This window comes from Homalodisca vitripennis, chromosome 7 (genome assembly GCF_021130785.1).
Source record: "Homalodisca vitripennis isolate AUS2020 chromosome 7, UT_GWSS_2.1, whole genome shotgun sequence".
Classification (NCBI taxonomy): domain Eukaryota; kingdom Metazoa; phylum Arthropoda; class Insecta; order Hemiptera; family Cicadellidae; genus Homalodisca; species Homalodisca vitripennis.
The window spans coordinates 125,232,402-125,257,304 of NC_060213.1; the positions used below are offsets into that span (position 1 = coordinate 125,232,402).

Below are 24,903 nucleotides of genomic sequence, written 5' to 3' on the forward strand. Positions count from 1 at the left end.
CAGATTTTGTAGCCACTTGCCCTGCTATTCACCTAATTCTTCTCTCTGCAAAAATTCCAAATCCAAGCTTTTTTTCTCTTAGGACAAGAAGGTTAGAAATTGCACTTAGTCCTGAAAGGACGTATGCACTGCTTCCGGAGTGGCAGGATATTCTGGATGGGTAAGGGTCGCCTCTGTCAAGATTTATGAGGAAGGATTTAAGGCATTAATCTCAGTTATGTTTCCTCAGAAGGAAGGTAAGCCAGCTTTGAACCAGCCATGATTTAGCTGTAATCTTCAAGATAACTTTCCACCCAAACCTATTTGCCTTGAAAACCCCTAATTGATAGTTTTTAAATATCAGACCATGTCCCAAGCAATCAAACACTTTGTTGTAGACTAGTAGGTTGGCTGAGATAACTTTGTTATCTTCCAGTTGGTACTCTCTGGAATCAATGTTAGTTTTTTGTTAGCAGTTCTTGCTCTTGCAAAAGGTGTCCCATCCTTTTTAGGGCAATATTTTCAATAATGTTTGAAAAAGAAGAGATCAAAGATATTGGTTGTTAATTTTCCAGTTTAGATTTAGATCCCTTATGTGTTGGCTAAATTGTTTAGGGTTCCACTTTCAAAGGGAATTTACCAGGATCAAAGGACTTATTGACTATTATAGCAAATGCTAATTGGTTTGCACAATGCTTAACTTCTTCTAATGGGACATCATCCACCATGATACGTTAGGTTTTGATGACTGTATTAAAGACAATACTTCTGTGGTGGGGGCCAAAATGAATTGTGGATGATGGACAATAAGTCACTACTTTAAAGTTCTTTATCTGGTTAGGTGACGATGATTTAACTTTTTTCATGTGTGTGTGACGGTTGGTTTTAAGTGTGTTAAGCAAAAAAATATGATCTGAGAAAAAATGTAATTTAATATTTTAACGTTTTTTATACCTTGTTATTTTCACCACCACCAAAACCATTGCGGCTGACAATTAGTTACTTTCGTAGAGGAAATTGCTCTACTGATTTCAAGAAAAACGAGATTGTGTTCTCATACAATACAAATTGACTCTTGCCCCCCCTGGACTGTAGTAATGTTATAACTCTTAAGATTAAGTGTCATAAATAAACCTGGACTGTAAGGAAAAATAAAAGACAATTTTATTTGCGATATATTTTTCAAAATTCAATTTATACACTTAACATATACTAAGAGTATTAAACAAGATACACTATTTACACTGGTGTTAAAGTCAAGGTACAATGTGGGAAGTAAAAAACTACCCATAGGCTACAAGTATATAGGTTATATGTACATGCAATACCAGATAAATTGGTACAGTGGTTATTCGGCGAACAGATCGTAATAAACTGATAATCCTATAAAAACATAACATACAAATTAATTCTCATTTAATGAATTAAACATTGTTGCAGTAGCATATGTTTGTCATGTTTATAAATTGAACACACAAAACTTAACTAATTTTTGTAAAGTTTTAATTAATTCTTTTTGTTAAGTGACAGACACAGTAATCATTATAAACTTAAGAAAATAGATTTGTCAAGATGTGGATTAAAATTATCAGTTCGTGTAAAGCCAATCATATATAATTAAAAGTTGCTTTTGTTGCAAGTGCAGATCACTGTAGTTGGTATTTTAGAATTACTACACTCATAAATATCTCATAAACAACTGTTTTTTCATCCAACACCAATTTAGACATTCATAAGTAATTGAAGTGTGAAAATTACAAGTAAAATTATAGTAAAAAACTATAAAGTAGATCTAATGGTGGAAACCAGGGCCGGATTTAAGCATAGGTGACATAGGTGCGTGCCTGGCGATCTGCATCACAATTACAACTACTGTATAGAATATGGAGTTGAAGTTGAATCAAGACTTAAACGGAAAACAAACGTTTGTTTAACTCCTCTTGACTGTTGTACCTAACCCCATCTGATGCATTGACCCATTACAGTCATAGATGAACTTGAAGGTGCATTGACAGAGAGGCTTCAAGCATATGAACTTAACGATACAAGGTTTGGGTTTCTCAACAAATTGGACATGCTCTCTAATGATGAGGTGTTATCAGCAAGCAAAACGTTAGTAGACAAGTACAAGAAGATCTAGACGAAGAATTGGGCAACAATATTTTACAATTCAAGAATTTTTCCAACCAGTTTCAAAATGAATAATATGAGAAGTTAAAATCACATTATAAAATAAATGTAGATGTATCAACTTATGTTGGAAAACAACGTAAAAGATTGTTTTTATAATGTACCTTTCTTTGATTAAGACTAATTAATCTGCAGAAAGATCATTCTCTAAGGTGAAGCTGACCAAGAACAGACTCCAGACCTCTATGTCAGAAGATAGGCAAGAGTTTTGGCCTTGCTTAATATAGAACACGATATTCTGATAAACTGAAGAGTCATTAATATTTTCAGGTCAGATAATACAGAATATTTAGCTTAAATGCCCTTAAATCACCATTTCGCATTTAATTTTTCAAATTTTCCTGTGGGAGGGGTCCCCAGGCCCCTCTTTCATTAAAAGTATTCCATACCCTCTTAAACCACGAACACAGGGCCCACACCACAGGTGGAACTTAGGGGCCTGTATCTTCCAAATCCGGCCCTGGTGGAAACCATAATTACAAATCAAATAATAAATGTTGTAATTCTTTGTTAAATTATGAAATACTCTTTAAGAGTAAAAAGAAACTCCCAAGAGTTTCCAATGTTAAATTATTTCAATACAATCTGAATGTAATGAAGTTTCAACGTAAGACAAAGTGGTCTTATATACGGCTGATTAAGAGTCTTTAAGAACTTCATCCAAAATTTTAAATTACTGCAGATATTACTTCAGGTATATTTTATAGGGCTTACAATGAGATTTTGGTTGGTAGAACATTTTCCTTCCCCAAAAATATGGATGAGTGCTCTCCATATTTATTGTCCATACCCAGATCTCTGTTTCGAAAGTGCTCAAATTACAACAAATGTTTCTTAAATAATAATTAAGTTTATTAAAGAGATAATATCTTTAATAGTTGTTTTTCTTTGTTGGATATATTACCTGATAATCAACTTCTTATGTCAGCTTTAATAAGCTGCAATGATGAAGTATAGACCAAAGTCTTAATACAGGTTTTCACCGTTATTTTTATTTTGTGAAGGTATTTACAGTGAGGCATCACAAAAATTGAGGACGTTTCACAATATTGATGCTCAGATCTCGGGAAGGGGAAATGATTGTACCAACAACCAAAACCAATTTGACACCCTATTGTCACTGAAGTAAATGTTTCTATCTGCAATCACTCAAAAGTTAAAAGGATAGTGGCAAGTCCTATTACAGTTATGTGGTACATGTATAAAAACATTTATGATCGAAACCAGTTCATACAGTATTGTGTAGAGTTGTATTTATTGACAAATACATGAATAACATCCAGGTATTGTTGGTGTTTATCCTATAAAAGCATCAAGATTCGTTTGAAACACGATCAAGTGATAAGGCAAAATTATTGCATTACAAGTTGTTGGACAGACGACAGAGTTCGTTGGATAGTTACAGTACTGTACACGCATATAGTATATTATTTAGAATGCGTTTGAAGTAGACAAAGTTACCAGCTATTATTAAGTACGGAACAATGTCCATTTGGTCCTTATCGTTTATTTACAACACCAATAATATACATAGGCTACTCATTTTATAGAGGTCAAATGTGACTAAAGGTTTAGGTGGTATTGGTTGGAGATAAATTCTGTTGTTGCCATATTCATGATTTATTCCGATGTCCAATCAGCAGATTGGGATATCAAGATGTTGAAAGTACACAAGGGTGTGAAAATAGAAATGATCAATACATTTTGTAATGTAATAGTTGTAAACGGTTTTAAGATAAACAATTAAATTTTCAAGATAATTAATGAGGATAAAGTGAAGAATTTCTGTAATGTAAGTAAAACACCTGTAATGAATGAATGTATTTCATCAGGTGAAGTTAGGGCTAAGAAATCATCTCTAACACTTAAACCTGGGAATCAACAGCTTAAAGCTGACTTCTGAACCACCACTAACAGCCGGGCAGGCGGGCTGCTTGCAAGGACAGGATTGCTCTGTGGTCTTCCATCCAAGCAGTAGCCACGCTCTACATTGCTTGATTCGGTTATCTTGTGAAATTAACTATCTTGAAGATATTAAGATAGTTAATTAATTGCTTTCCCAGTTGTGAAGAAAGAACCAGCTGTAGTGAAATGACTTGAGTTTTACCCTATAAAAAGTGTTAAACCTCAAACTAATAAGCAACCAAACCCTTTCCAGTGTTTCTTATAAAGTGTATTATTTTGCAGCATTTAACCGATTAAGTTAAAACAAATAATATTTGTTTTAAACTAATATTGAGAAAAATTAAACAAATTTAGATGCTTATATAATTTTATTGGGATATCTCTACGACTAAATAATAAAGGCGTAGAAGTGTTTTGAGGTTTAACACTGTTTGTATTTATATACTCCGCTAAATATTTTAGAGTAATTTGTTCCGAAACTTTTTATTGAGACTGGAAGGCCATTCAGGAGTTTTTTAATTGGCAATTGACTAAAGGGGAAGTTGCAATTCTTGTCTGTGTTTTGTTTCTACTCTCCTATGACAAGAAGCTGAGAAATTGCAATTAGTCCTTAAAGGATCTTTGCTCTGCTTCCGAAGTGACAGGATATTCTTCATGTGTAAGGTTGGGGGGAGAGGCTGCCTCCTGTCAAGATCCATGAGGAAGGATTTTGGACATTTATCTCAGTCATGTCTCTTTGGAAGAAGGGGAAACCAGCTCTGTAGCAGCCTCTCTGGCAAAATAAGCAAAGGGAGTTGCATACCCTTATGTTTTGGCTAGCAACAACTCTTAAAACTTAGGGAGCCACACTGACTCCATCTCCCGCAGTAGACTAGACCTATCGATCTACCCTTGCGCCCCCATATTTGAAAATTTGCGGTTAGTGATGTGCCACTCCTGGGCACCTAGAAATTTGCCCAGATTTAAATGACACATCAGTTTTTGTTGTACCCAGTGTAGGTTCAACTGGAAGGTATAAACCAGCCAGAAGTGAACCCTCAAGGAAATTTCTGTGTTTCAAGCCAGTTGTTTTCTAATAACGAATGCCTCCTTTACTATTTAGGTTATATATTTTTGTAATGTGTCTGAGAGTTTTTCAGAAACGATGGTTTAAAAATCACATAATATAAAAAAATGTTAGTCATGTATTTTATACCATTTTTATTTGTTTATTTATCTGTGATAAGACGAGATGGTGAATGTTTATTAAAGAAAATAATACACATTTTTAAGCTGATTAGACGGTTACTTTACAAGAAGTGATCCCTCCCCCTCTGCCCACTTGATTTTACTAACAGCAGTAGCGTAACTAGAGGGAGGGAGGGGGCAGTTCCCTCCAAAAAGCCCTATACATTTTATTAATACACATATAACAATCCAACTTGTTTTTAAACACAATTTATTTTTTATTTAAATTTATCCCATTCTCCCCGATGTGGTTTGCCTTTGAACCAGATTCATCCCTCCCCCAAAGCGAAGTGCTAGTTACGTCACTGGTCAACAGAAAGCAGACGTCATGATACCTGTTATTGACTTAGAATTAGAGACAGAATTACGGCCACAGACTTCAGCATCCAAATTTACAAATAAGTTATGCTGTTTACATTTTTAATCTTCAATACTTAAAAAGTGATTGTTATTAAAAAAAATCAAAATAGGATTCTTTTTCCTCCCCCCAGAGAGAGGTATTGTGTTTTGTACTGTGTTGTTGTGTTATGTTCTGGTACTATGTCAGAAACACTATGTAGTGAAACAGTTTTGATTTTCTTCCATAGTAACAATGTAAACTTAAAAATATTTATACCTTTATTTACCGTTGCGAGTTATGTCTCATTGTGGAGAATACCATGGAGGTGTCTCTTTTGAAAAATATTATCAATGCACATCCAAAAATTGTTGATTTTTACAAATACTGTCAATTTTAATATTTAAACTATGAAGTTAAAAAGTTTGAGATTAATTTTTAATAACCATCAATTATTAAAGTCGAAAGACCTAAACGAATTTAGAAGTTTATTAATTATCTGTTTAAAATGGGACATTTAATTTCTCATAATAATAATGATCTAAAATAATGGTGTAAAATTATTTGGGGGTTCACGTTATGTTTACGGTGCTGAAATTAACTTGGCCACAAACAAAACATAGATGACTCTTACTTATGTTATTCAATACTGCCTTGTTTATAGTTACAGCAATATTAGCAACAGTCATATTTTTTTTTACAATCAGCACAAAGGCAATATGCAAATGCCTCTTAGTTTGAAGTTTGGAAATCAATGTAAAAGTCTTGAATTGTTATTTTCTTTTGAGTTGTCAATGTTAGATTTACAGCTGCAAATATTAAAATCTAAACTCATTCATTGAAATAATAAAATGTAACATTGTTAAGCAGATCAAGATTTTAAAGGTATTCAATGTGCTAAACATTTTATTCATAGTCATATAGTATTACGGAATTTTCAAGTATCACTCATAAAAAATACAATTCAAAAATTCATACAAAATATTAATTTATGCTAAGCCAGATAAAGTCTTAGATATATTGAAGGACTTGGTATTAATCGTAATGTTTTTCCTTGAACATTTTTAAAGTTAAAATTAAAATGTTGTGAATAGAAGAGTATGGGAAGTAGAACAATTTTCAGTAATTATTTATAATCTCCAAAACCTTCAATCTTATAGTAAGATCATTTAAAAAATTAATAAAAACTGTGTACATAGCTTTCTGATAAAAGTGCACATCTCACAAAGTCAACTGTAATCTTCCATGGAGAGGCACTGTATAAAAGTAGTTATGAAGCTAACATATTGTTTTTCTTCCTAAATTATGATTTTCAATTTGCTATTGGATAAAGCATACATTTATTCTTTATCCACAGCAACTTAATATATATACAATTTAGTGACATGAATTAAACTATCTGCTGATTTAAATATTTGATAGCACATTGTATCAGGTTAATGGCAAAGAAAAAAATCAAAATAAGAAGAAACATCAAAAGGGAAAGCGATGGGGAAACTAATTTCTTACAATTAATTCAGGAACAAAATTGTATATAGCAGTAAGTTCTGTATCCGGTAATAAAATATAATTTACAGAAGTAAAAAAACTGCAATATTCATTAACTTCAGGACGTATTTCAAATTTAGCAAATTATACAATATTATTTATAAGGTAATAATACAACTGTTACAAAAACTACTCCTGAGAGGGTTGCTAACTTTTAATTTTGAAAAATGTGAACCAACCCTGACAGGCTAAGGAGTCGGAGGTAATAAGTATGCACAAAGATTAAAAAACCTTAACGTATTTTACAACTGAATAAGTACTTTAAAAATTTGGAATGAAACATTATTATTCCTCTTCAAAAAATTCATTTCGATATGTCTTAACAGTATGTATGTTTTTTAACATTATAATATTAATATTTAAAAAATGGAGTAGAAAAAAGAATTTCTAGAGAAAGGTTACCTGGTTGCCATTACGAAATCAGACACTTATGGTAATTAGCTAAATCTTACATAGTAAAAGTCATAGTTCACACGAAAAAAATGGTACTGAGGTCATTGACAGTCTAGAGATGCTGTTCGACAAAAGGCTTCTCGGTCGCGACTGACACGGACAGGACGGGCAGTTCGAAGTGGTGGCCTGGCGGCGAGGGGTCGGAGTCTTGTCGGTGAAACTCTGCGTCGTGAGAAGGTAGCTGCTGATCGCGCAGGTTCCCTGCGCTCTTAGCACGGCGCAGGCTCACAGCGCAGTCTGGCGGCATTAGTGGGTCACATTCGGTGGACGACTGCGCAATATAGACGGCCGAGTTGATGCGCGATCGTGACAGCCGCGACCTCCAGCTGGTACCCACCCCCTCCTCCAGTTCGCAGTGGTGGAGGTGCCTCTGTCCAAGAACACAGAGAAGGATCAACGATTCTGATACAATTTGTATACACACTATGAAGTTACGCTTCTGCAGTATTCAACATAATAGGTCAAAATTTAGTTTGGGATAAACATGTAGTTACTAATAAGAAGTCCACTGGTCTATATGCATTGCAACAAATGGCAAAAATTAGTAATTTAAATACACTGAAATTAATATATTTCTCATTGATTTAGTTTATGGATTAAGCATTTATGGAGCAACAACAATAAGCAATTTAGATAGGCTATTGGTCATATAAAAATATTTTTTAGAGTCATAAAACATTTAAGACATATAGATTCTGTTGAACATATTTTTGGAATGCTGACAGTATATGGTTTACACATAATCGGAATCAATTATTTATGTAAAATAATTTTTTGATCCTATAGGTACTATACAACACAATCCGAATTTTACAAAAAGATAACAAATTACAGAGGTGTGAGATATTAACAACAAAATTTATAATGGAAACAGATCTGTTAAAATTTAAAAAAAGAAGTAAAAGATGATTTATTTAACTAATTTGTCTCTATATACTTTTGAGGAATATTTCAATACAAAAACTGATTAATTCATTTAAAGAAGAATTGAAGATACATTGTTTAGATGTAAGTTTTATCATTTAAATGAACTAATGTTACCATTTTTGAAATTTAGATTTCAAAATTAATATTAGTTTTTAGTTTTATTGTAGTGACACCATTCTTTGTACCTTGTACATATTGCGGAATAAAGTGGTTTGACTATGACTATGACTATAGGTTAGGTGTACTTATCAATGGTAACGATTTGCTTAAGAGTAAAATCTACCTTGAAATGTCTTAACTCATATTGCTATAGTCTAAAGGGAATTGGCAGTAATTGACCAAAACAATTATAGTGAAGACACTATTCACTTAAATAACAATTTTTGACATTGATTATATATCAAAGGACATCATCATCTCTTAATAATAAGAAGAAGAACAAGAAATTAGATCAAATCATGATACTATGGTAAAAAATACATAAAGTTAAGTACAAAATTCAAAGAGAATTTACAAATAAAAACATTGTAATTGTTGAAATATTTGTGGTAAAAAATACCAAAACATTAAACCAGCATACTGAATAGTTTTATTGTTAAAGACTTAAGGATACTGACAAAAAGATTCAGTTGAAATAACCATATGCATATAAATAATGTTTGATACCAATTATAAAACAATTTTTTCTTGTGGCTGATTTCAAGTTCTGGTCTCCGAGCGTTTTATAGCATTACTTCAGCCTAGACTTGGATAATTATTTCTTACTATACAGAAATGCCTTGCCAGGATTTGAACCTGGGTTCCCAGGATGATAAGCAGAGAAGCTTGTCACTCGTCTATCAGGTACAGCATAACGTATGGTTTAATGTTGCTTAGCTATTAATGACTGAAAAAATGGAAGATTGTAGAGTTGGCTACAAAAAACAAATACAAACACTGACAATTGTCACTGTGATGTTAGTAAAACTCAAAGGGAAAATAACGGTATTGAATGTCATTTTCATCTTTTTGTAAATTTAATCATACGAGGTTAAATTTGGTTATAGAAGTCACCACTTATTGTAAACCTGGAAGAATTAAAAAAAGCAAACTGTAGTAAAATTGCAAAGAAAATTCTAAACATTAGGGGGGAAATTCTACTTGTTTTAACGAGCACTGGATTAGGCCTAATCCTGTTTTTTAAATGCCATAACCTTGTCAAGTTTAAAACGGTGGATTTACAAAAGTAAAAAGGTACACTGAACAATAAGAATCTAAAACTATTTTTTTTTCTTATTATAATTGGATTTTACATATTGATTTTATAAACATCATAATGATTTGGTACAGGTAGCGAGTGAGATGAAGAAAGAATGAACAATGCAGCAACTGGTAAGGGGCAAAAATGGTAATGAACAAAATGCTACCAATTCATGGAAACAGCTATCAAGCACTCAAGTTTCATGGAAACCAGAGTTTTCACATTAAAAGCATGCACGGCAAAATGTAAACTCATGCAAAATTAAACGATCGATATGTATTTTAAATATTAAAACATAGAAAACTGAGGTATTTTTGCAAAACTAGGACTACAAAATTGTGGGTACAAAATATTTAATACTAAGCGAAGTGGACTTTAGCTTATGTCTTAAATGTAACTCTGTGTACATATGGTGAGGATCACAATGATCACATAGGTCATTACTTTCAGTGTCCCTACTGGTCTTGCAAAAGCGGTTTATTTACCTGGATGTCAAAAATATCTTGTTTTTCCTGAGCATTTGGCACTTCCTCTTGAGGTGGCAACGGCTAAAAATTGAGTGAAACTTTTCACAGTGCTTATTCAAGTGAGTAATGGCCATGTGATAAAAACGCAATTGATTGACAGTGATGATGAGTCGAGTTTGTATGCAGAATAAAGGTGGCGGTGGAATGAGAGCTCAGTGGATGAAATTTTATTGGTGATCGTGTGTTTTATATATACAATGGAGAATATTCAAACTAAACCAGATCCAAAAGTAATGTAATGAATGCATGAAATATTTACACACATTTACCAACAACAATTACAGTACGCCCAACAGCAACAATGGCACACAACAATGAAATACAACAAAGACAATGGGTAGCAACAATGATGAACAACGCCAGCAACTCGTGAACGCCTGTGAACTGGAAGCCTGGAACTACAAAGCACTGTTGAAGCGTTAGTAGGCCTAGGGTGTCCTGAGAGGGATATGAGTGAGGCAGGATTTCGGGTTTCGGAACAGTAAGTACTTGTAAGGACAAACTAGGTGCATTAGAAGAAATAAACTTTAAAAAAATCTATTTGTTTCTTAGCAAATAACTAAATATGTGTGATAGTTTCAATGTAATTATTTTATTAATTATTTCGGAAGGATATTTAACAAGATAAAATATTTTTTTGTCTAAAAATTTTGGTATATAAATAAGTCTTTACACTGTACAAAATATTTCTAGATCATTATCAAACTAAATTACACATTTGAAATAGTGGCCAATTAAGTCAGTAGAAATTGTTTAAATAAATAATAATTGTTTTAATGTATTCTAACACAATTATATTACTCACTAAGAGAGCCGATAGAAACTTTAACTAAACGTTATACAGCAAGTCGTAAAATGTTTGTAACTGCAAAAACAAGTTATTTGCAGTTGATCTATAAGTTTAATTTAATAATAAAGTAAAATACAATTAGTCAAAAAGAAATAAAAATAAAATGTATACATTTAATTTTGAAACAAAATTAATTGATGTTACTCCATTTTGGACATTATTAAAACAAATTACATGAACTAGTAAATATTTAATTATAAATTATTTTTATGAAGGCATTTAGTTATATTCCTAGGCATATTAAATCTTTAACAACTGCACAAATTGTGTATAAAGTCAAAATTTCTTCCAAAGACAAACCAATCTCGACTGGACATTTGTAAAAAAAGTGCCACTAAGAAAAGATCTACAATATTTGATTTTTAATGGTTTTTAATAGGAATATTTACAGGGCATTTCAATGTATTTAATAAAGACACAAGTCATGTGTATTTATTTTGTTATCAATCAGTGGCGTAACCGGGGGGGTGGAGTATACCACACTGGGGGGAGGGAGTTTATATAGAATGGTTTTTTTTATAAATTTTAATAAATTAGATAGGCCCAATTCAAAGTAAAATTGTCTTAGAATTTTTTTTTGGGGAGGGAATCACAATAAAATGTTTGAATCAAAACAACTATTATAAGTAGAGTAAATAATTGCTTCGTGAAGGAATTCGGATTGATTGGACACAATAGGAAAAGCCCACTTTTACAGGATGGATAAAGCCAGTTGGGATGGATGAGGGGTTGCTAAGGACACCCAGGTTTTAGCTTACAGGCGGCTAGGCGTCGGCTGCGCGGTGGAGGAGAGCGAAGCGACAGTTGCAGTCTCGCGGATGAGCCGCAGGAGGGGAGTACTTGAAGCAGTGGTCCAGTAAGCAGCAGCCCTACACATAAAATCAAGGTTGCAGCCTTATTGTTACCCAAGGGAAATCAAGGATGTTCCATAGTTAATTAGCTCTCTCCTGATTTAAAATCCTATGTACAAACGGCAGCACGTTTATTAAGCAACGAGTGCAAACTTTATGTATTCACATTGTAATTTGGAAATTGATACTTTTTGGATTTTGAACAATTATATTGCTTACAGCATCTTTACTAATATTTGGAAATTATGAAAAAATTTGGAACAAAGGAAACTAGATTGAAAACTAATCATAGTTTATTAAAACATGAAGTACTTTATACATTTCTACAGACATCAAACCAAACCTTTCGTATCTCTTAGGGAAAAGTTGTAGCAACATTAAATTGTTTAAGCTGGTGTAACCGATTTTAGGTGTGGAAAATATTTTTATGTTAAATTCATAGCTTTTTAAGATAACTTCCCAGAATACAGATCAAGTAGAAAAATATTTGTAAAAAAATTGAATTTTGCTACAAAAACTGCATGTAATTTTCTTAAATTATATTTAATTAAATAAAAAATATAATTCTCTTGACATAAATGAACACAAACATACCACTATTTGAGGTTATACCTTATGTAAATTCTGTAAAAGTTTAAATCAAAATTATCGTCAACTGATATTATTTGAGCCTATTACAAAATTGACTAAATTTCCTACCCTAAATGTATTCAATTTCACGTAGAGTTATTAAAAAATCATCCACTTTTTCTGTTTTCAGATAAATTATCTTAAAGAGCTATGAATTTAACATAAAAAATATTTTCCAAACCTTAACTCATATTGGCAGTGATTCTATTCTTATACTGTTAATTATTTCTCCCATTCATTCCATTGCAGAAAATTGTAAAAGTGATCCCTTGTGAATGTAGAATTTAGATTCATTTCATCTTCCACTTAGTGCACTAGTAACTTAGTGCACTAAGTTACTAGTGCACTAAGTAAGTAGTGCGCTGCAGCGTCTGAAATCTGACACTGTCTCAGACTTATTTACTGAAAACTGGAGTCCATGTCCATCTGAAGAGATCTAAAACAATAAATGCTGTGCTTTGAGGTTTTGTGCACTTGATGAGACAATGAGAACACCTCTTCATCTAGATTACACTGGATGTCCGCTGGATAAACCAGACAGAGCCCTTTTGTAGTCTGGGTGTCTCTGTTATTAAAACAAGGAGTTCATTTTGAATGCCTTTGTCACAGACTTTCTATGGATCTCTTCAGGTGGGCATGGACTCCAGATTCCATGAATTGAGTCTGTGATAATATTAGACTTCTGATGCTGCACTAATGAAACATTGAATTATCCCACCATAGCTGAAAGTGATCCCTTATTTCAGAGATTTATGTAATATTTTAACAATAGAGTGAAGCACACTGTTTGAAGACCTGTTGTCTCGGACGAATATTTAATGAATTAAAATAGTTAGGTTTGTGTTGTGGTCATCTTTGGTGGTTAGAACGGAAGACATGGTGGATTTGAGTCAACATTTTTTGCCTACCACTGCAATGATCAGTCTTGAGCGTTGAGTGCTACTTTTGAGTCTTAAGTGCTAATTTTTATTTGATGAGGTAACAAGCTCTTCGTGTATCAAATTATTTATATGAAGAGTTTATTAATCAGATAGAAAATGGCAATAGATCCAATAAACCTACTTTAGTCTCTAGTGTAGTACTATATTTAAGGGATTTTAATTCTGAATCTATGACAAGTACCTAATGAATGTTGGAGGGATTTTATGAAGATAGCCATTCCAAAACTCAACCTTAGAGAATAAGTTTTTAAACAGCATTGTTTGCCACTTTTGGAAACTAAGTTGAATTATTTCAACAATTCTTTCTTTTTTTGTTCTCTAAGGACAAGAAGCTGAGAAATTGTATTTAGCCCTGAAAGGACATTTGGACTGCTACCGAAGTGACTGGGTATTCTGGATGGGTAAGGTTGGGCGTAGGGACCGCCTCCTATCGAGATCCATGAGGAAGGATTTTGTGAATTAATCTCAGTCATGTCAACTTGGAAGAATGGGAGGCCAGCTCTGTACCAGCCTCTCTAGTCAAAGCAGACAGGGGGTGGCACACCCCCTAACAACAGCCCTCTTGGCTAGCAACAGCCCTTAATACTTAGGGAATCCTACAAACAGTCATCTCCCGCAGTAGACTAGACCTATCTATCTACCCTTGCGGTTAGTGATGTGCCGCTCCTGGACATCCATAAGGTTGCCAAGATTTAAGTGACATCGGTTTTTGCTGTGCACAGTGTAGGTTCAACTGGAAGGTATAAACCAACCATAAATAAATAATGACCTACTCATAAATAATTCGTTTTCATGACATAAGTGTGAGTAAAGTATATAATTTTATCCACCTGAATGGTAAAACACCACTATTATTAAAGCATTATGTAAGTAAGTTCTATTACCTATATAATGTCTACAGGTACTTTGATATTTATCTACTTTGAGTTCATACATTTTGTTGGTTGTATATTACTACTGGATTGTTATCAATATCTTGACTATCATATAAAATTTTATATGATTGTGTGTATAATGAAATAAGCAATGTTTAGTACAAATCACACATACATGAATCAAATACATATGCACAAATCCCTTGTCCCTATAGAAATAAGCCAAATAACTATTGCTTAAGCATTCAGAGTTTCCTTTGCAAGACAGAGTTGAAACTTTTCGGAAAAACATATTTTTGAGTTGAAAGAGTTGTTGCCTTTTGCTGTCAGGAAAACCTGAATTTTTTGAGTGAGCTCTTGTTGCATTTTCTTATCCGTTTACAATTTTAATGGTTTTCAGGACTCAACAAATTTTGCTACCTAGCAAGAAAGGTCCTTGCAAAAATATATAAAGATTAAAAACTACTACAAAATTTTGCTATTTAAAAAGATCTTTTTGGAGATTATCCGTTCCTCTTTCCTTTTATGATATGACTCAGAAGCGTGACTTACTCTGAAATTGTGCGGATGATGAATACATTGTCAAAATGAATACATCGTCAAAATATTGACAATCCAGCAAATAATTTAAATTTTAACCATTAAGTGAGTTAAAATTAGCTTTAGCTATTTAAACTCTGATGTTTAACTCCTTTCAAAAAGTTCAATGGCGTTCAGTCCAGGATCCGTCACTTCTGAGCACAATATAAAATAGAATCACAAAATAGTCGTTAGTGAGTTAAAATTTTGAGTCGTTTTCAAGTGAGACCTGGAAAAGACTGCTTACTTTACGAATCAATGGATTAAATCATTGAAGGAAGCGTTCCGAGAAATATTGAAATCATATTATATGCCAATGGCTTTCAACATGTTAACAAACAAGTCAATTGACACAATTAGAAAAACAAGTTCATGACACAATATAATGGGTAATATAAAACCACAAATAATAACCTAAATTGTCCAGGGGCCGAAAGTCAATTTGCACTGCATCAGCGCACAAACTGATTTTTCTTGAAATCAAAAGAGAAATTTCCTTTTAGAAAAAAATTGATTTTCAGCTGCATTAGTTTTGGTAGAGGTAAAAAAAAAAAACAATATCAAAAGGGTTAAAAATATGAAAAGACAATTATTTCTCAATTGATATTTTCTTAGCTTAACTCATTTCAAGCCAGCCATCAGACATGTATCTACTTGTTAAATCAGCACCATCTAAACATATACAGACCCTTAAAGTAGTGACTTCCTCTAATTATATAATCGTCTGACCATGGCTTAACTATCATTTATGTGTTTAATCATCCATTCGAGGTGTATCAAGCTAGAAAAATATAATCCGAAGAAAAGTTTACCATTTCATATTTTTAACCCTTTTAATACCGTTGCATTTGACCTCCACCATTATTAGCGTGACTAATCAATTTCTTTCTTAGAGGAAATTTCTTTACTGATTTCACGAAGTGCCAGGTTGTGTGTACAGACGACTGGCCCTCGGCTCGTAGACTAAAACGTTTTCAAATAATTTATTGCACTCTTCTCACAAAAGTGTCATTTTTCAAATGACATCATTCTTCTGACAACTAAAATTAGGAAAATAATCAAGTGTTAAGTTCTCACATCAAACAGTCCACATCCAGAAGTAGCATTCATGTTTATGTCTGTGCCAGAAGTTTGTGTGCTAAACACATTCATTCAAACCATATATAATTTTCCTGAAGAGCATGCGTGGTGTGCAACTACTAAAGAGAGGGGTAGTGAAGAAAACATTTAAACAAATGCAGGGGCAGCTTTGCAGGCAGAAGAAAATTATTTAACTTGTTAGTTTTTTAAATGTGATTTTAATTACGTGGCCCAAGTTATGGTCACAAAAGATAAACATTTTTAGCATCTTATTACCAAACAACTGTCATATTTGTAGAGGTCATAGCAACGTGATGATATATGTAATGTATAAAATTAAGAATAAAAATTGTCCGCTTTAAGTTGTGTTGTTAAACCTTCATTTACTTGGTGCCCCATGGCGAGGTTCTTCATTTTGACTTAGTGCAATTCAAAGAATGAACAGTAAAATACATTAAATACTGTACAAATAAATAATTGTGTTGCTAAACACAACTTTTAGTTAATTTTACACATTGTTTATATCATCATGTGGTATCAATTTACAATAACGTGACCATGGAAAGGTATGTTCATTTTTTCCCCCTTAAAACTACAATTTTTCCTGAAAACAATAGTGAAGAAAAAATTCGTCGGCAACGAAAATCAAAGGAGTTACGATTTTTTGAAAACTCTGTTTTTGACAGTATCTCTGGCAATTTTACTGAAATGATGCTGACAAGTACGTTAATTCTGTCAACGATGCCTGCCCGCTGCGCACTGCTTGCTCTTTTAGAAAAAAAAAATAACTCGAGCTTGCAAAAGTCGAATCCCAGATCACGTGATGCCCCTGATCCTTAACCCTCCAAGTGTTGTTCGACAAAATTTTGTCGGTTATTTTCCATTTTTAACGCAATAATGCCCGAAAGGCATCAATATAATACAATAATATACTTTCCCCCCAGTTTATATGCACCTGTGATAATAATACTTGGCTATAAATGCCCAACCCATGAAAAAAAGTCCATTTTTCATGGTCACGGTATTGTAAATAAATACCCATCATGTTATTATGAACTGAGATAAATATAACTAAAATTAAGATTTTCACAAAACATGAAATAAATACTGAAAGTACTATAAAATTCAGGAATCAGTAATTTATTAAGACGACCTTTATTTCAATCTCCATAGGAAAGTGCTTTCTTTGCCTTTACAAATTTGCTTCGCCATCACCAAGGTATTTATATCATTTACCATTTTAAGTAGACAGTAGAGATCAATTTGTTTATTAATTTTATCCCAATTCTACATTAACAAGTCTTAACATAACAAAGTTAGACTGCATTATTGTTTACGAGTTATACATTAATGATTAAAAATGAACAGTAGACCAATAAATTTAACAAGGTATACAAGTAACTTAACTTAATTATTGTTGGAACTCTTTACTTGTTAGAATGTAAAAAACAATACCGCAATGTTTCTGTACAAGATTTATAAACACCCTCTATTCAAGGCAATTATGCATCTAAAGAGCACTGTATATTTTCTAGCAGAAACAGCAATTTTCTGAACATTTGCCATCATTCAGTGATACAAAAAAATCACAAGATATCATTTGCTAAGACGTAAATAAAAGATGGCAAATATCTGTAAAAATCCTGTTTCCTTTACAATCCTTCCATTGTAAAAAAAACAAACTTTAAATAGAGAATCCTGGAGAAGCTTGAAAACTTAGGCAGTAACCAAATCTGACATTATATTAAAATTTACTTAAAACAACCGTAATGAACAAAAATCTGTCCATAAACAAATACAAAATGATACATCTGATTGAAATGAACAGGGATGTAATGAGATCAAAACTATGGGTTCCAAAGGACTATATTACTCACATAACAAAATTGTTCTCTTTTGTGTTTTTTTTATAGTTTTTTGAAAGTGAACGTACGTAAGTACATGTGCACAAAAATAACGATAAGTAGAATAAGTGCCTAATTTAGTATTGTTACTATCTAAAGTGGTGGATTTAAGGGGGGGGGTCAAAGGGGTCCAAAATGTTTGCTAAACATGTAGTGTTTAGTTTTGTTTCATAAAAACGTAAATTTTAGATTAAAACGCATAAAAATGTGTTTTAAGATGTGTATTTTTTAAGGTTCCAGGAAGGACCCTGTAACCCCCCCCCATTCAAGGGGCGGTATTCCATACTCTCTAAACCCCCCTTAAAAGATTACTCCCAAAAGTTTATGATTAATCCATCCCTTACCCCTCATTGACCGGTTCTTAGGTAAATTATTTAGTGGTCAGGGACCTGCAGTTGGAACCTAAGCCCATTAGATATTGGTCTAATTGTATCGGTTATGTGGTAAGGCTGCAGGGGCGTATACAGAAAATTATTTTTTAGTGGACTGACACTGGGAAGTTTCGTGGGTATTAAATACCATCCAAGAACAGAGACTTTGGGATCTTCCCTCGGGAAATTTTTGAGCGAACCTCATAAATGTTTTCTGGTGCAATTGTTATGTTTTCATTCAAACTTTTCAGGGGGGTTAGCTCGGTTTTCTAATTCTCTGTGGTCCGAATATCACCCCCTAGACAACCTGAGCATATTGGACTGCTCTGTTTGCGTAAATATTGATTGAGAAGAGCACACAGGCAACTGGTATGACGGTACTGTAGTGAAACCACATCACTATAGAGCTCCAATATATTAAACCTTTGAGCCGCTAGATTGTAGTGCTACGCTATGACTATTATCCCAATCTGAAAAATGATGTAACCTAAAAGTTGCCTCATAGAAAGTTAATTTTCACAAATTTGAGTTCAGCTACTAATGTTTAAACACTAAAAGAAGAAGAATATGTAAATGCTATAAGTAAATAATGTACAGTAAAATTTTAAAAGGTGGAATACATTGTTTATGAAACAATTGCTACGTGAAGTTAGGTCAACGTACCATATTAACCACAACAAAATACCATCCATAATTTTGACAATATTACTCATAAGTATGAATAAAACTATACAAACGGCACTATTATATTATCAACATGTCGCCTTTTTTCCAACTTAAAACTCATCTGTTGAAGTAGTTATTTGACTTTGTCTTTTCGGCAGTCAAAAATAAGTATGTTTTGTTTCTGTGCTTTTTCTAAAAATTAAATGTGCAATTTGTTTATATTTTTTATTCATAATAAATGTGTCCTTATACTGCATATTTTGGATTGTTATTTGTGTAAGTTTATCAATGTGCTAAATGTGAAAAAAGATTACAAAACTGTTAACGTGGAAAGGTGAATGCGGTAATTGTAATTATTATTTTCTTATTCTGTAGCCTTTGCTGAAAAAATATATCTAGTATATTACTTGTGTAGCAGTACGAGTGAATACTTTGAGGGTTTTCAAGATGAGAAATAACAAGTGAAAACTATAATTGATCACTATTTAAAACACCTAAATCACACTTTTTAATGGCAGACTGAACTACGACTTTCAATTTTGTAGTTGATTAAAGGCTACTGTGAAAGGTGATTTGGTAAATCTTAAGCTCAGCGACTACCGCTCCGATCGCCGTAATTTTTTGCATTCTAACACAGGTTAACGTAGTTTCACCGAAAAAAAATAGTCCCGATTATCGCCGTAGCCGTTTACTCCCCCCCCAAAAAAAAAAAAATTTTGGAAAAAATAAAATTAAAAAAACCTGACTGACAGTGCATTTATTCGTTTTTTTTGGTGTTATTAGTTCGTAGGGCACGTAATTTCACCGAAAAAAGTAGTCCCGATTATCGCCGTAGCCGTTTACTCCCCCCCCAAAAAAAAATTTTTGGAAAAAATAAAATTTGAAAAACCTGACTGACATTGCATTTATTCGTTTTTTTGGTGTGTTATTAGTTCGTATGGTAGTAGTCCATGTACTAATTCTAGTATAAACTCGTCTTATCTTATCAGTAATAAACGCGCGCCGCTTGTCTTTTGCCTGTAATGAAACCTGCGTTAGTTCTGCCTGAGTGTTGTGTGTGTGTAAGCAGTCATGCGTGATCTGGGCTTGGACTTTGCAAGCTCGAGTTAATTTTTTTTCTAAAAGAGCAAGCAGCGCGAAGCGCTGCGCAGCGGGCAAGCATCGCGTGATCTGAATTTTGAATAGGCAAGCTAGGGTCTTTTTAGCGTGTGACAAGAACCATCGCAAGCCATGTCAATAACTTCACTAATTATTCCTTGTCCATGTGGGTTTGTTTGTGTACGTCTGGCGGTCAATCGAAGCCGTCCTATAGGTCACGTGACCCGTCCGGCCAATCGGAAACCTTCCTGTTTGTCACGTGGCTACTGTCAATTCATCAAAACGTCCATGGTCGGCCATTGTTTTTAATTTGATAGTCGAAAATCTTGTTATTTATGTGTTTTGTACTGCCAACATTGTACTGCCGTAAAACTGGTTTTTATATGTTAGCGATAATCGGGACTATTTTTTCCGGTGAAATTACGTTAACCTGTGTTAGTACGAAAAACCTTACGGCGATCGGAGCGGTAGTCGCTGATCTTAATATTTACCGGTGATTTAAATGTGTCCAGCAATGAGAATATAATAATTGCAATAAATCTTAAATTGTGAGCAATCATCTAAAACGACACCCTATAAAATATAGTGTACAATTTACACTCAATTCTACAGTGAAATGGTAAACGAAAACAATTTGGAGCTATAAAACTAAAGTGAGGTAAAACTGCAAAATTAAGGAATTTTAAAATAAACTCCTTAAGGGGTGGGAAGATATATTCAGTATATTATTGACTCATTCCTAATGTAGGTACTGTTTTGTATACAAGGGAGAAACTATGTGCTGGGTTCCTTATAAGGTTATTGTCCTTTCTATACAGAAATTTGATTTTTACCTTACTCCCACAGAATTTTCTTTTGCTGCAATACTTGCACGAACATATCTGTTATACAAATGCACATTATTTCTCTCACATTTATTCAGACTATAACTAAAAAAATCGTAGTAAATTGTTTATCTCATCAAACTAAAATAATTACAAAATCTAATACAGTTATGACTTATTGTGTGATGAAACAATGCTTCCAGAACTTAAATCTGTAAACACAAAACAAAGTTGGGTTAGTTACGCCATTTATAACTCAAGAATGGCGTAAGATTGTTATGGATTGAAAGAGCCTGTTAAATGTAAACATCTGTTCTCTGTAAACATTGTTTTGTGACAGCACAATCATATGTTTGATTAATGTAACCACTATTTTCAATTTGTTTACATTTATAATCTTGAAGCCATAGAGTAAGCTTGATAGTAACAGCACTTCTTATCTCAACCTTTTCTGCAACTGATGTTGAGCATAGAGTATTAGAGTAATAAGGTAAGAAGACTAAAATGTTTTTGTAAAAAAAAATGGAAAGGCAGTCGAGAGACTGGCTAACAGAAGTGACTACTTCTAACGGGCTGTGAATATATATCTTGAAAAATAACGTTTGCTAATTATTAAATAGTTATTTTTATAGTTAAAAATTGGAAACTCAATTCTTTAACATGAAAGCATTTTACATCTTCTATTAGTTTTATACAAATTTTGGTAATTTTTTTTTAATTTCGTATATTACAAAGCTCACTGACTTCTAAATATTAAAGTAATATATATTTATACATTTGCAATCATTACTTTATTTTTATTGTCATTATATTCTACAAAATATGGGTTTATAATAACTGAAAAAATAAATATACATTCTGGAATAAAATCTTGCTAAATCTCTTATAAACAGGATTTATTGATGTTCCATATCCCGTTGTACTTGTTTTTATCATTCAAATGGTTTTTATTGTTAAATTTAATTTGTATTTTAAAAAGTCAATTAGTGGTTTTGAAGTTTCTTCAGCAAAATTTGTATTAAAATCGGATTTTGGGTAATTTATTTTTTAAATGAATGTAAGTTAAGGCTCAGTGTGATTGATTAAAGGTTATAATTACAATAACCAGAAAGACTAATTTTCTTCCATGATTAAAATACACTAAGGCTTTGTTAGCTATAAAAGATCTAATGAATTTATTTTTAATCCTTTTTTAAATCTAGTCAGGACGAAGCTAGTAGTGAACTGGAATAGGAAGTAATATTAACCGTGCTGAAATTCAATTTAGAATCCGATGAGCTTTAAATACTGCTATTAAATGATGCAGTATGTTATTCAATTATACGTTGAATTCATTAATAAATAAATTAGTGCTTCGTAGATATATTCAAACCAGTATTTTACCACACATTTTAGTTTGTGTTAAAGTCAACATAGCTACTAATAGCAGAGTATGAATTGATTTTGTAAATTTTGAAAGCTGTTAAGTTGGGCCTTAAGTAACACTGCTAGGTCAGAGAAGCTTTTCGTTATTTCCCTTACCATATACCGGGTGTCCCAAAAGTCCCACCCCCCTTCTAAGTTTTGAACGGAATTAAACAAACCAATATCCTCTGGGGGGCAGTTATATAATGACAAATGATGATTTTTGCGCTACATGAGAAGTTAGCCCCTCAACCCAAAATTGGGGGTCAAGTCAAAATTGTTAAATGCAAACCCCCATGGAAGGATTGTTAAGGTAAGCTACCTTTTAATCATAAACAACCTTTAGTGTCTGATTAAATCAGAATCCATAGCATTGGGGAGTGAGGATCATTTAACAATGAGCATTGGTGTACTCTCCACATTATCTTTATCCAACCATTTCTGTAGGGAGTGTGAAGGAAAAAGGGGATAAGGGGATAAGTACCTGGGAGCAACAGAACGTCCCGGCCGTCTGACTCTGGCAGGCGTTGTTCCCCGAACAGGCGCCAGTCCCTGGCACCTTGAGTTGGGTGTCCTTGTAGTCAGGCTGGTAGGGCAGCAGCATCCTTATCTTGCCCCAGCGGTTGAAGAAGAGGATAATGGCCGCTACCCACACCATCAGAACCAGCACCACTATCGCCACCTCCACCCCCCGCACCTGTTCAACACCTCACTTAGTTACATAATACAGTGGAACCTCTTTAATCCGGCACGCATCCCGGAGTAAAGAAAATTGCGGACTATAGAGGTTATTTATAAAAGTAAATGGGTTGTATAACAAATAATACAATTTCCACAGAACATTTTTACTTTACGTATTTATTATTTAAACAGTATAAATAAATATATAAGTACAGGAGAAATATAAAAATGCAATTTTTAAGTACAAAACACGATGAAATCAATTTGAATACAGTACGAAGTTTACTGCTCAGAGGGTAAACCTTCGTGGCTCTGCATTGTCGGCAGTAGCTGTCGAGTTGCTCACTTTAAAATTTTCATTGCAAAAGAAATTCTATAATTTTTGTCTATTGCCGTTGATGTCGGATTATAGACAATTCCGAACTATAGAATGCCGGATTAAGGAGGTTTTACTGTACGATGTTGCCAAATAATATAACAAATCTGGAAAATGGTCATTTTGTTGGGTTATTTTTATTGATCATCTAGTGCAGATCCATGGGCAAATGTGGATTTACCATTAGACCAACAAAGCATGCTTAGAGAACCAACATTTTGGATTTGGTGGCTTTTTCAGAAAGATATGTTAGAATTACTCTTACGTACTATTAACATATTTAATTAACAGTCTTTGCTGAGATTACAAATATTCAAACCTATATAGCTCAATTCACTCTCTAGATGGCATGCAGACATATAGACAGACAATTATACGAAGAAAGAAGTTGGCTCGAAAATGACGCATCATAGAACTCATTCTTGTGGAAATTAAGTTTCACGCCAAATTTAAAGTCTAAATATGAAATCAGGTTCTCTTGTAAACCTGAAGAAGAGGGTAGATTTAAATCCTCGAAACGTAGTGTTACACTTTTTGTAACTCATAACGAGGGGAAATGTCCAAAATTCTATTATACCTTTAAACCTTCTATCGTCAATAACAAATTTATTGTAAATAGTCATTGCAAGAATCAGACGAAAGTATGCTGTTTTTAATCTAACCGTGCAAAAAATAGTAATCACGAACAAAAAATAAAAACCAAATGTAATCTTGGAAAGGCATTCCTTGATCGTTCCATATCAGCCCCAGATAAAACCACATTCCAAGAACACTATTAGAGTCAGATAGTTCCAAGGAATGTCAGCCACCATCACTGCGAGTCGAAAGCTCTTTCCTTTTTTGTTATTACTTTCCTGCAGTGTTACACTTTTTGTAACATATAACGGTGCTAAATGTCTGAAATCCTGTTATTCTTTGAAACAAACAGTATGTCAGCTGTTCTAAACACAAACTCAATTTACATTACAAACAGAATATTTCTGTAAAGTTCGTGACGGGCCTTTGCAGGGATCTCTAAAAATGGTTAAGAAACAAAAATCCTAGTTTTATGTACAAAACAACATCGTTAATACAATAAACTGTTTATAGGATTAGCAGTGTTATTGATACTAGTTGTCTGAGGACACATAGAGTACAGTGCAATAAAGGATATAGCCATTATCTTTCCTCTTTGTATTCACACCGTAACATCAACAGCTGTTGAAAATTGCTTTGCCACACCATAGTAGGGAAATGTTTACGTGCTTGGTTATCTGGGAATGGAGTTGTATCTTGTTAATAGTTGTTTTGATAGTTCACGATTTAGTTTCGGTGTACAGTGTTTTGATTTGACGCAGTAAATGAAACAATAATATGTAATAGATTTGAATAGAAAAATACCAAAAATGAGTACAAATATTATCGAATTTTTATCGTGACTAATTTTAGATTTTATTATAG

At 33.2% G+C, this 24,903-nt stretch overlaps 1 protein-coding gene across 3 annotated transcripts in view; it reads right to left on the minus strand.

The window, feature by feature from the left end:
* Nucleotides 1-1,136: 1,136 nt before the first annotated feature.
* LOC124366264 overlaps nucleotides 1,137-24,903 on the minus strand; it is a 235,476-nt gene continuing 211,709 nt past the window's right edge. For 2 of the 3 annotated variants that reach the window (XM_046822662.1, XM_046822661.1), the window contains exons 7-9: nucleotides 22,891-23,103; nucleotides 21,012-21,059; nucleotides 1,137-8,009 (exon numbers count right to left, since the gene is read on the minus strand). In XM_046822662.1, coding sequence (XP_046678618.1) covers nucleotides 7,692-8,009; nucleotides 21,012-21,059; nucleotides 22,891-23,103 — 579 coding nt within the window. In that variant the 3' untranslated portion in view covers nucleotides 1,137-7,691. The remainder of the gene's footprint in view (nucleotides 8,010-21,011; nucleotides 21,060-22,890; nucleotides 23,104-24,903) is intronic. The other variant, XM_046822663.1, reaches the window with a different exon arrangement.